At 39.4% G+C, this 13903-nt stretch overlaps 1 protein-coding gene and 1 pseudogene across 1 annotated transcript in view; one reads left to right on the top strand and one right to left on the bottom strand.

Annotated features, from left to right (window-relative positions):
- CA10 (carbonic anhydrase 10) overlaps nucleotides 1-13903 on the top strand; it is an 845692-nt gene that overhangs the window by 809334 nt on the left and 22455 nt on the right. Inside the window, 1 exon segment of the mRNA NM_001079609.1 lies at nucleotides 7641-7736. Coding sequence (NP_001073077.1) covers nucleotides 7641-7736 — 96 coding nt within the window.
- On the bottom strand, nucleotides 10748-11627 carry LOC101907572 (EEF1A lysine methyltransferase 1-like; annotated as a pseudogene).

Here is a 13903-nt window from a genome sequence, read left to right as displayed (position 1 = left end):
CAGTTTTCTCAGCACCACTTGTTAAAGAAATCTCTTTAACAAGATTGTCTTTTCTCCATTGTATATTCTTGCCTCCTTTTTCAAAGATAAGATGTCCATAGGTGTGTGGATTTATCTCTGGGCTTTCTATTTTGTTCCATTGATCTAAATTTCTGTCTTTGTGCCAGTACCATACTGTCTTGATGACTGTGGCTTTGTAGTAGAGCCTGAAGTCAGGCAGGTTGATTCCTCCAGTTCCATTCTTCTTTCTCAAGATTGCTTTGGCTATTGGAGTTTCTTTTTGTATTTCCATACAAATTGTGAAATTATTTGTTCCAGTTATCTGAAAAATACCATTTGTAGCTTGATAGGGATTGATTGCATTGAATCTATACTTTGCTTTGGGTAGTATACTCTTTTTCACTATATTGATTCTTCCAATCCATGAACATGGTATATTTCTCCATCTATTTGTGTCCTTTTTATTTCTTTCATCAGTGTTTTATAGTTTTTTATATATAGGTCTTCTGTTTCTTTAGGTAGATATATTCCTAAATATTTTATTCTTTCCATTGCAATGGTGAATGGAATTGTTTCCTTAATTTCTCTTTCTGTTTTCTCATTGTTAGTGTGTAGGAATGCAAGGAATTCCTGTGTGTTAATTTTATATCCTGAAACTTTACTGTATTCATTGATTAGCTCTAGTAATTTTCTGGTGGAGTCTTTAGGGTTTTCTATGTAGAAGATCATGTCATCTGCAAACAGTGAGCATTTTATTTATACTTTTCCAATCTGGATTCCCTTTATTTCTTTTTCTCCTCTGATTGCTGTGGCTAAAACTTCCAAAACTATGTTGAATAGTAATGGTGAGAGTGGGCACCCTTGTCTTGTTCCTGACTTTAGGGGAAATGCTTTCAATTTTTCACCATTGAGGATAATGTTTGCTGTGGGTTTGCCATATATAGCTTTTACTATTTTGAGGTATGTTCCTTCTATTCTAACTTTCTGGGAGATTTTATCATAAATGGATGTTGAATTTTGTCAAAGGCTTTCTCTGCATTTATTGAGATAATCATAAGGTTTTATCTTTCAATTTGTTAATGTGGTGTATTACATTGATTGATTTGTGGATATTGAAGAATCCTTGCATCCCTGGGATAAAGCCCACTTGGTGATGATGTATAATCTTTTTAATATGTTGTTGGATTCTGTTGGCTAGAATTTTTTTTAAGGATTTTTGCATCTATGTTCATCAGTGATATTGGCCTGTAGTTTTCTTTTTTTGTGGCATCTTTGTCTGGTTTTGGAATTAAGGTGATGGTGGCCTCATAGAATGAGTTTGAAAGTTTACCTTCCTCTGCAATTTTCTGTAAGAGTTTGAGTAGGATAGATGTTAGCTCTTCTCTAAATTTTTGGTAGAATTCAGCTGTGAAGCCATCTGCTGCTGCTAAGTCGCTTCAGTCGTGTCCGACTCCGTGCGATTCCCATAGATGGTAGCCCACCAGGCTCCCCCGTCCCTGGGATTCTCCAGGCAAGGACAGTGGAGTGAGTTGCCATTTCCTTCTCCAATGCATGAAAGTGAAAAGTGAAAGTGAAGTCGCTGTTGTGTCCGACCCTCAGCGACCCCATGGACTGAAGCCTTCCAGGCTCCTCCTTCCATGGGATTTTGCAGCAAGAGTAATGGAGTGGGGTGCCATTGCCTTTGGGCTTTTGTTTGCTGGAAGATTTCTGATTACAGTTTAAATTTCCATGCTTGTGATGGGTCTGGTAAGATTTTCTATTTCCTCCTGGTTCAGTTTTGGAAAGTCATACTTTTCTAAGCATTTGTCCATTTCTTCCAAGTTGTCCATTTTATTGGCTGATAGTTGCTGACAGTAGTCTCCTATGATCCTTTTTATTTCTGGGTTGTCTGTTTGATTTCCCCATTTTCATTTCTAATGTTGCTGATTTGATTAGTCTTCCTTTGTTTCTTGATGAGTCTGGCTAATGATTTGTCAATTTTATTTATCTTCTCAAAGAACCAGCTTCTAGCTTTGCGTTTTTGTTTTTGTTTTTGTTTTTGTTTTTTTTTTTGCTGTGGTCTCTTTGTTTGTTTTTCATTTATTTCTGCTCTGATTTTTAAGATTTCTTTCCTTCTACTAACCCTCGGGTGCTTCATTTCTTCTTTTTCTACTTGCTTTAGATGTAGAATTAAGTTATTTATTTGACTTTTTTCTTGTTCCTTGAAGTAAGCCTGTATTGCTATGAATCTTCCCCTTAGCACTGCTTTTACAGTGTCCCATAGCTTTTGGGTTGTTGTGTTTTCATTTTCATTCATTTTTATGCATATTTTGATTTCTTTTTTGATTTCTTCTGTAATTTGTTGGTGATTCAGAAGCATGTTTTTTAGCTTCCATATGTTGAAAATTTTAACAGTTTTTCTCCTGTAATTGACATCTAATTTTACTGCATTGTGGTCAGAAAAGATTTCCAAGGCTAGATTTATGGCCCAGGATGTGATCTATCTTGGAGAAATTCCACGTGCCCTTGAGAAAAAGGTGAAATTCATTATTTTGAGGTGAAATGTCCTATATATATCAATTAGGTCTAACTGGTCCATTGTATCATTTAAAATTTGTGTTTCCTTGTTAATTTTCTGTTTAGTTGATCTGTCCATAGGTGTGAGTGGGGTATGCAGGTCTCCCACTATTATTCTGTTATTGTTAATTTCCCCTTTCATACTTGCTAGCACTTGCCTTACATATTATGGGGCTCCTATGTTTGGTGCATATATATCTATAATTGTTATATCTTATTCTTGTATTGATCCTTTGATCATTGTGTAGTGTCCTTCTTTGTCTCTTCTTATGTGATATGAGTATTGCTATTCCTGCTTTCTTTTGGTCTCCATTTTTGTGAAATATCTTTTCCAGCCCTTCACTTTCATTCTGTTTGTGTCCATTGTTTTGAAGTGTTCTCTTGTAGATAGCATATACAAGGGTCTTGTTTTTGTATCCTTTCAGGCACTCTTTGTCTTTTGGTTGAGGCATTCAACCCATTTACGTTTAAGGTAATTATTGATAAGTATGATCCTGTTGCCATTTACTTTGTTGTTTTGGCTTCAACTTTATACACCCTTTCTGTGTTTTCTGTCTAGAGAATATCCTTTAGCATTTGTTGAAGAGCTGATTTGGTGATGCTGAATTCTCTCAGCTTTTGCTTGTTTGTAAACTTTTGATTTCTCCTTCATATTTGAATAAGATCCTTGCTGGGTATAGTAATCTTGGTTGTAGGTTTTTCTCTTTCATCACTAAGTATGTCTTGCTATTTCCTTCTGGACTGAAGAGTTTCTATTGAAAGTTCAGCTGTTATCCTTATGAGAATCCCCTTGTGTGTTATTTGTTGTTTTTCCCTTGCTGCTTTTAAATTTTTTCTTTGTGTTTGATCTTTCTTAATTTGGTTAATATGTGTCTTGGTATGTTTTGAATTGAGTTTATCCTGTTTGGGACTCTCTGGATTTCTTGGAGTTGGGTGACTATTTCCTTCCCCATTTTAAGGAAGTTTTCAACTATTATTTCATCAAGTATTTTTTCATGGCCTTTCTTTCTGTCTTCTTCTGGGACTCCTATGATTCAAATGTTGGGGTGTTGAACATTGTCCCAAAGGCCTCTGCATTGTCCTCATTTCTTTTAGTTCTTTTTTTCTTTTTCCTCTCTGCTTCATTTATTTCTACCATTCTAACTTCTACCTCACTTATCCTATCTTCTGCCTCTGTTATTCGACTCTTGGTTCCCTCCAGAGTGTTTTTGACCTCATTTATTGCATTATTCATTATTGATTGACTCTTTTTTATTTCTTCTAGGTCCTTCTTAAACATTTCTTGCATCTTCTCAATTCTTGTCTCCAGGATCTTTAGCTGTAACTCCATTTTGTTTTCAAGATTTTGGATCATTTATTCTAAACTCTCTTTTTATGAGTTTGACTACTTTATTTTCTACATATGAGTGAGTTTATTAAGTATATGTCTTTCTGTTTCTGGCATATTTCACATAGCAAAATGTACTTTTGACTCATCTAGTTGATTGGTGTTGTCACAAATAATAGGATTTCAGTCACTATTATTATTGAATAATCTTCAGGTGTCTAGGGAGGGAGGGGCATGTATCACATTTGCCTTATCCATTCATCCATCTGTGGACACTCATGTTGCTTACATATTTTAGCTATTGTGAATAATGACACAATGAACATGGGAATGCAGATACCTCTTTAAGAGTTAGATCTTATTTCTTTAAGACATATATGCAGAGTGGTGTTGCTGGATCATGTAGTAGTTCTCTTTTTCATTTTCTGAGGAACTTCTACACTGTTTTCCATTGTGGCAGCACCAGTTTACACTTCTACCAACAGTGTGCAGGTGTCCCCTTTTCTCCACATCATCATCAACACTTGTTATCCCTTGTCTTTTTTTTTTTTTTTTAATAGCCATTATATGACCACCTGACCTTCCTCTTGAGAAACCTATATGCAGGTCAGGAAGCAACAATAAGAACTGGACATGGTACAACAGACTGGTTCCAAATAGGAAAAGGAGTACATCAAGGCTGTAATTGTCACCCTGCTTATTTAACTTATATGCAGAGTACATCATGAGAAATGCTGGTCTGGAAGAGTCACAAACTGGAATCAAGATTGCCAGGAGAAATATCAGTAACCTCAGATATGCAGATGACACCACCCTTATGGCAGAAAGTGAAGAGGAACTAAAAAGCCTCTTGATGAATGTGAAAGAGGAGAGTGAAAAAGTTGGCTTAAAGCTCAACATTCAGAAAATGAAGATCATGGCATCTGGTCCCATCACTTAATGGGAAATAGATGGGGAAACAGTGGAAATAGTGTCAGACTTTATATTTTTGGGCTCCAAAATCACTGCAGATGGTGATTGCAGCCATGAAATTAAAAGACGCTTACTTCTTGGAAGAAAAGTTATGACCAACCTAGATAGCATATTGAAAAGCAGAGATATTACTTTGCCAACAGAGGTCCGTCTAGTCGAGGCTATGGTTTTTCCAGTGGTCATGTATGGATGTGAGAGTAGGACTGTGAAGAAAACTGAGCACCAAATTGATGCTTTTGAACAGTGGTGTTGGAGAAGACTCTTGAGAGTCCCTTGGACTGCAAGGAGATCCAACCAGTCCATTCTAAAGGAGATCAGCTCTGGGTGTTCTTTGGAGGGAATGATGCTGAAGCTGAAACTCCAGTACTTTGACCACCTCATTAAAGAGTTGACTTATTGGAAAAGACTCTGATGCTGGGAGGGATTGGGGGCAAGAGGAGAAGGGGATGACAGAGGATGAGATGGCTGAATGGCATCACCCATTCAATGGATGTGAGTCTGAGTGCACTCCGAGTGTTGGTGATGGACAGGGAGGCCTGGTGTGCTGTGATTCATGGGGTCACAAAGAGTCGGACAGGACTGAGCAACTGAACTGAACTGAACTGACTGATAACAAGTGTCAGGTTGTATCGCATCATGGGTTTGATTTGTATTTCATCAATGATTTGTGATATTGTGCACTTTTTCATGTACCTATTGGACATTTGTGTGTTTTGTTTTGATAAACGTCAATTTAAATTATTTGTGCATTTTTTAAATCAGGTTTCTGTTTTTGTTTTTGCTGTTGAGTTGTATGAGCTACCTGTTTATTTTGGATATTAATCCTTAAAAGATACTTGGTTTGCACATATTTTCTCCTTTTCTGTAGGTTGCCCTTTTACTGTTTTGTTTGCTTCCTTTGACCTTCTTAGGTGGCTGTTGTGATAAAGTATCCACCTGGTAATGTAGGAGATGCAAATGATTCAGATTAGATCCCTGGCTCGGGAAAATCCCCTGGAGTAGGAAATGGCAATAAATGCAAATTGTAGGAAATGGAAAATTCCATGGGCAGAGGAACCTGGCAGGGCTACAGTCCATGGGTTACAAGGAATCAGACATGACTGAGTGACTGAGCACACGCACATTTTACTTTGCAGAAGCTTTCTAGTTTGACACAATTCCACTTTTCTATTTTTGCTTATTGCCTGTGCTTCTTGCTGTCATAATCAAAAAAACATTGCTAAGACCAATGTCAAAAAACCTTTTCCTATGTTTTCTTTCATCTACTAGTTTTACAGCTTCAGGTCTAATACATAAGTCTTTAATCCACTTTTAGTTGACTTCTATATGTGGTATGAAGCAGAGTCCAATTTCATTATTCTGCATGTAATAGCTAGTTTTCCCAAAATAATTTACTAAATAGTCTATCCTGTATCATTATGTGTTCTTGACACCCTTGTTGAAGATCAATTGACCATAAGTGTGAGGATTTATCTCAGGGTCCTCAGTTCTGTTACATTGTGGTTTGCCATGCCGTCCTCCAGGGGATCTTCCAGAACCAGGGATCTAACCTTCATCTCATCTCGTATGTCTCCTGCATTGTCAGGCAGGTTCTTTACCACTAGCGTGCCACCTGGGAAGTGCATTGTTCTGTTAGAGATATTGGCCTTTTTAGTTGTTTTCTTGCAGTGTCTTTGTCTGGCTTTGTGTCAGGATGACTCTGGCCTAATAAAATGAATTTGGAAATGTTCTTTCTTCTTCTGTGTTTTTGAAGAGTTTAAGAAGGATTGATATGCATTCTATTTGAAAGATTGGTGGAACTCACCCACAAAGCCATCTGGTCCAGGGATTTTTTTAGCTGAGAGGGTTTTGATTGCTACTTCAATCACTTTATTTGTACTCATTTGTTCATGTTTCTATGTTCTCTTGATGCAATATTGGTAGGTTGTATGTTTCTGGTAATTTACTCATTTAATATTTTTTAAACTCTCTCTCTGTGAGTGTGTGTGTGTGAGTTATAAACACAAAAATATCTGGAAGGATATGTAGTAAACTCTTAATAATTATATTGCTTGGACTACAATTAGAAAGATGGGGGGGGGGCTTTTGTTTCAATTTCTCTATCGTTTAGTTTATTACAAAATTTACAAAATTATACCACCATACTGTTAAAACATATTTTAAAACCACAGCCTGAAATGAATGCATAAAGGCTCAACAGGCATATTACTGATCTTCATTCAATAAGGAACAAGTTAAGTCTGGCACAGATAACCTGGGCAGGCTGATGCATCAGAAACCTAAGCCATCAACTTCCTCTCCCTTAGGAGCACTTCATCTTGCAGGTTAGCCAGTCTCCTCCAAAGTCACTTGACTGAAAGGATTTAGCAATTCTCTTCTTGCCCATGGCCATGAGGAATATTTACTTGGCAACTGTAGGTGCATCCTGGAAAGCTGGCCCACCTCTGTAGGGCAATTCTGCTTCTAACAAGGGAATGTAACTTTACATACCCTTTAATTGAAGCCAGAGCCAGATGGGCACTGATCTTATTAAAGCCATGATTGTTACCAGAAAATAACTGCAAATATGTATGGGTATTTTTGTATGTGTGTGTGCATGTGCATGTATTTTATGACACATGCCATATCCCTGAAATCTCAATTATAGAACTATCTTTCCAATTTTTTTTTTGTTTACAATTTACTTTATAGTTTAGCCTTATGTAGGGTGGCTATGGGGTGCCTCATATCTTTTAATGTTACATTTTGTTCTCATTATTGCATTATTGCTTTTTCCTTCTTCCAGGTGCAGCTCATCCACTATAACCACGAGCTATATACCAATGTCACAGAAGCTGCAAAGAGCCCAAACGGATTGGTGGTAGTTTCTATATTTATTAAAGTAAGTGTGTTGCATTCCTTCATTCTTCTCTTCTTACCATTTCCATCCCAATCAGAATATCAGTTTATAGTCCTATTGAATCTTAGAAAAATAGCAAAATAACCCAAGCTGCATAGATATTACCAAAGCGAAATATCTATGTCCAATATTTATGTCCATGAGGTTTATGAAAAATAAAGACTCTTTCAGTGAGATGCAAAAACAATGAGTTTAGAGCACTGGGGCCTGAGGATCCAGGTAGCTTCTATCCTACAGAGAAAAATGATGCTGGATCCAGGGGCAGGTTCTAGGTTCCACTCATGCAGAAGAATCAGAAGGAATAAATAGAAGGGGAGATGGTTTCTCACTGATACCCAACAGGATTAAAGGGCTGTCAATCAGATGACCCTTGGAAAAAGGAATAAAAAGAAAATGTGAGATGTCCCTTCCCTCCAGGCACTGCACTAAACAGTTCCCTCCAGCTTTCAGGAATTGCTCTGAGTATCATCTTTCCCTCCCAGTTTACCTCTCTCATGTAAACATCCCTGTGAATAATTAAGAAAATTCACCAATGCTGGCTTTATGACATTCTAGGGTAGCTCCACATCTCCTTATAGTCATCATCAACAACAAACTTCCAACAAATAAAAGTTTAAGTTGTTAAAAAATTACACAACCTTTTGACCATTGTTGGGTGAAACAGGTTTGCAAATTAAAAAAAAAAAAAAAGAAGAAGAAAAAGAAGAAGCACCTGTCATCAGGCGCTAGGAAAGGTCACCAACAGGACTGATCCTTTCACTATAGCCAGTGGATTATGGGAAAGGCTACCACTATAGCTGGATCTCTTGAACTCCTGGCCATTGGCTTCCCTGTGTACTTTCTCACTGGCTGGACTATATCTCTTGCAGCCACTGATCCCCCATACATCTGTATTTGCCAGGGCTCCTGTGACCCAGCAGCCAGGCCACCTCCATGCCCTGTCCTCACCAGGTCAGATCTAATTGCTTTGGGGAAGCCTCAGGAGCAGACCTCTGTGGGAGGCCCACATGCAGAGGTGGGGCTAAGGCCTTAGCTAAAGCCCAAGAATAGAGTGACTAAGGAAGAGGAATGAAAATCTTCTCATGTAATTGCACAAGCCACAAGTTAAATCCCCATGATCATCTTGATAAACTGTGCATCTGTGGAATATATGAATGGACAATGAATTTTCCCACAACTGAGACCAGTCAATGGGGTCAAGTACATATTATGGTTGGGCCAGCTCAGAGTCTGAGCTGCCCACACCTTGTCCATAGCAAGTCCAGAAGCCTACCTAGAGAATACTAGGGAAAGCAGAATTTGGCTGGGGATCATAGTGGGGGTAAAAACACTGACAAATGAGACACCAGGAAAATATTCTTATTGCTGTTTATATGTTCTGTTGCTGCTTTCATTATTTTTAATGCAATTTGTATTTTTCTATTTTTACTTTACCTTTCCATTGTTTTGTGTTCTTTCCTTGTTTTGTTTTTAACATTTATTTTACTTTATTTTTAGTTTGTATTCTACTTTGGTTTTCTTTCTTATTTTTCTTAGTTTTGTTTTTAATTGTTCTGATTTTGTTTTTAGGTTCTTTTATTTGTCTGGTTGCTTTCTGTTTTTTTTTTTTATTTTCATTGTTTTTGTTTCTTTTTTTGTATGTGTGTGTGTGTTTTAGTTTTTATTTTTCTTTGTTTCATTTTTCTTTTACCATCTATCTTGGGTTTTGTTTCTTCGTTTGTTTTCCTTTTTTAAAAACTATCATTCTTTGTTTTTGTCTTTGCCATTTGTCTTGGGTTTTGTTTGTTTATTTTCTTTCCTGACCCTTTTTTCATTGCACTGTGTGGCTTGCAAGATCATGGTTCCCTAACCAGGGTTTAGGCCTGAGCCTCTGAAGTGGGAGTGCCAAGGCCAGGACATTGGACCACTGGAGAATTCCTTGTTGATGTTCAGTCACTAAATCACGTCTGGCTCTTTGCAACCCCATGGGCTGCAACACCCCAGGCTCCTCTGCGTTTCATTATCTCGTAGACTTTGCTCAAATTCACGCCCATTGTGTCAGTGCTGTTATCAAGCATATTCTTTACCACTGCACCACCTGGGAAATCCCAGAGAATTCTGAGACCTGGGGAATATTAATTGGCAAGATCTCAACAGAAAGTCTCTACCTTGACTCCAAGATACTTAATACGTCACACTAAAAAACAATCATAACTTGAACACAAACCCACCTATTAGCAGACAGGCTGTCTAAAGTGCTAAGCACACAGATATACCAAAACACACTACATGATGTGGGCCTGCCCATTGGAGGGATGAGACTCAGCTCTACCCACCAGAGCACAGGCACCAGTCCTTTCCAACAGGAAACCTACACAAGCCATTGGGTCAACCTCATCTGCTGGCGGCAGATACCATAAGCAACAGGAGCAATGGTCCTACAACCTGCAGAAAGAAAACTTCAAAGACAGTAGGTTAAATACAATGAGAAGAATAATAAATATGGCGAAGCTAGTAAAAATGTAAGATCAAATAAATGAAGAGGAAATAGGCAATCTGTCTGAAAAATAATTCAGAGTAGTGATAGTAAAGATGATCCAACTCACAGAAATAAACTTGGAGGCATGCACAGAACATGGATGAAGTGTTTAACAAAGACTTAGATGAACTAAAGAAAAAACAGTAATGAACAACACAATAACTGGAATTGAAAACACTGCTGCTGCTGCTAAGTTGCTTCAGTTGTGTCCAACTCTGTGCGACCCCATAGAGGGCAGCCCACCATGCTGCCCTGTCCCAGGGATTCTCCAGGCAAGAACACTGGAGTTGGTTGCCATTTCCTTCTCCAATGCATGAAAGTGAAAAGTGAAAGTGAAGTCTCTCGGTCCTGTCTGACTCTTAGCAACCCCATGGACTGCAGCCTACCAGGCTCCTCCATCCATGGGATTTTTCCAGGCAAGAGTACTGGAGTGGGGTGCCATTGCCTTCTCCACTAGATGGGGTCTAAAAGTTCCTCCAGATATTAATTCCACAGACTCAAGTCGGCAAAAGCACCCTGCGGTCCAGGGACATCCTAAGGAAATCATAATGCCTTAACCTCGAAAATGAGGACGAGGAGGTGGTAGTTTTTCAGAAAGGAAATGTCACTTGGGTCCTTCCTGCACTGGGAGCTGCACTGACAGATCATGGTCCAGCCTGGAGTCGTAATTCACGAAACAGTGAAACTCGTTTCCCAGGGTGAGTGTGTTCTGGAATAAACTTGCACATCTTCACTCCAAGCAGCTTTGCTGCCACCGCCTCCACGACAGCACCTGTGCACAGCAGAATCTTTCCCCGGGTCAGGAGCTTGATGGTTTCTGACATTTTCCTAAGACATTCCTCCAAGTGATAGGGGTGATCTGCCACGACGATGGCAAAGCTGTGTGTGGTGATCCTCTCGGGTAAGTCCACAGGGTTCTTGTAGTCATAGTAGACAAAGTCCTTTCCGTATACGGCAAACCTCCGGTTGTACTCAAATATGCAGAGGAAGACATCGTCTCTGTGCCGCTCTCTCAGCTTCTGGTAGACGCTGGGGGCGCTCACACACGCTATTCTGCCACCCTCCCCGGCAGCTGCCAAGCCGTCCTCAGCAAGGTACAGGGCCGTCTCCGGGCTGTACCAGAACTGGCTCACCCGCCAGTTCTCTTCTATTATCCCGATGTTGTACTTGTCATCACCACGGAGGTGAGAGTGGTGCTGCTGCTGCTCAGCATAAAATTCCTGCAGAGCTGCAAGGGTGTATGAAGAAAGCTGGGAGCAGGGGGCCTCGTCTTCACAATCACTCATTTCACACCCTGACTGTGTCGGGAGATGCGGACGAGAAGAGTAGGGGCAAGCTCCTCACTCCACTTGCTGCTTGACTCCACGCATGCTCCGTAGCCTGGGGCCTGGTCGGGCAGCCAGCTGCGTCTGCACGTGCACACTAGAAGGAATCACGGCTGCTGCTGATAAGTCGCTTCAGTCATGTCAGACTCTGTGCAACCCCATAGACAGCAGCACACCAGGCTCCCCCATCCCTGGGATTCTCCAGACAAGAATACTGGAGTGGGTTGCCATTTCCTTCTCCAATGCTGGAAAGTGAAAAGTCAAAGTAAAGTCGCTCAGTTGTGTCCGGCCCTCAGCGACCCCATGGACTGCACCTTCCAGGCTCCTCCTTCCATGGGATTTTCCAGGCAAGAGTACTGGAGTGGGGTGCCATTGCCTTCTCTGAAGGAATCAATAGCAGAATAACTGAGGCAGAAGAAAGGATAAGTGACAAGATAGAAAGGTGGAAATAACTTCTGCAAATCAGAATACAGAAAAAAGAATGAAAAGAAATGAAGACTGTCTCAGAGACCTCTGTAACAACATTAAACACAATAACATACAAGTAATAGGGGTCTCAGAAGAAAAAGAGATAGAGAAAATGTCCTAGAAAATATTTCAAAAGATTTATAGTTGAAAATTTCCCTAACATGGGAAAAGAAATAGTCGCCCAAGTCTGGGAAGCAAAGAGAATCTCATACAGGGTACAACCCAAGAAGAAACACACCAAGACATATACTAAACTAACAAAAATTAAAAGAAAAATAATAAAAGCAGCAAGGGAAAAACAAGAAATAACATATCAGGGAGTCCTAAGGTATCAGTTAATGTTTCAGCAGAAACTCTGCAACCCAGAAGGGAGTGACAGGATATATTTAAAGTAATGAAAGGGGGAAACCTACAACCAAAATTACTCTATCTAGCAAGGATCTCATTAATATTCAAAAGAGAAATCAAAAGCTTCACAGATAAGCAAAAGCTGAGAGAATTCAGTACTAACAAACTAGCTTTATAAAAATTGCTGAAAAAAACTTCTCTAGATGCTAAACACAAGAAAAGAAAAAAGAACTAAAAAAAAACAAACCCAACACAATTAAGTAAATGGCAAGAGAAACATATATACTGATAATTACCTTAAATGTAAGAGGATTAAATGTGTCAGCAAAAAGACACAGATTGCTGAATGGATTCTAAAAAGAGTTCATATGTACTGTCCACAAGAAGTCTACCTCAGACATAGGGACACATACAGACAGAAAATAAGGAGAAGAAAAAATATATTCCATGCAAATGTAAATAAAAAGAGAGGGGGAATACCAATAGTCATATCAGAAAAAAAAAAAAAAGACTTTAACAACTGTTACAAGAGACAAGGAAGGACACTACATAATGATCATGAGATCAACCCAAGAAGAAGATATAACACCTGTAACTATTTATGCACCTAATATAGGATCACCTTAATACATAAAGCAAATGCTAACAGCCATAAAAAGGGAAATCAATAATAACACAATAATAGTGGGGTACTTTAACATCCCAAGCATACCAATGGACTGATCATCCAGACAAAAAATTTAAAAAGAAAACAAAGACCTTAAATGACACATTAAAACAGAGACTTAATCGATATTTTTAGGACATTACATGTAAAAGCAGCAGAATACACTTTTTTTTTTCTCAAGTGCACACAAAACTTTCTCCAGGATAGGTCATATATTAAGTAACAAAACAGTCCAGTTCAGTTCAGTCTCTCAGTCGTGTCCAACTCTTTGCGACCCCATGAATTGCAGCACGCCAGGCCTCCCTGTCCATCACCAACTCCCAGAGTTCACTCAGACTCACATCCATCGAGTCAGCGATTCCATCCAGCCATCACATCCTCCGTCGTCCCCTTCTCCTCCTGCCCCCAATCCGTCCCAGTATCAGAGTCTTTTCCAATGAGTCAACTCTTCACATGAGGTGGCCAAAGTACTGGAGTTTCAACTTTAGCATCATTCCTTCCAAAGAAATCTCAGGGCTGATCTCCTTCAAGTCTTGGTAAATTTAAGAATATTGAAATTGCATAAAGTATCTTTTCCAGCTACAGCACTATAAAATTAGGATTCAATTACGGGGGGGGGGGGGGGAAACAGTAAAAACCACAAACACATGGAGACTAAATACTATGCTACTAAAGGGGACGACAGAGGATGAGATGGCTGGATGGCATCACTGACTCGATGGATGTGAATCTGAGTGAACTCCGGGAGTTGGTGATGGACAGGGAGGCCTGGTGTGCTGCGATTCATGGGGTCTCAAAGAGTCGGACATGACTGAGCGACTGA

The sequence above is a fragment of the Bos taurus genome, chromosome 19 (genome assembly GCF_002263795.3).
Source record: "Bos taurus isolate L1 Dominette 01449 registration number 42190680 breed Hereford chromosome 19, ARS-UCD2.0, whole genome shotgun sequence".
Lineage (NCBI taxonomy): Eukaryota > Metazoa > Chordata > Mammalia > Artiodactyla > Bovidae > Bos > Bos taurus.
The sequence above is the reverse complement of the archived record's forward strand: the minus strand, read 5'-3'. Positions and strand labels throughout refer to the sequence as shown.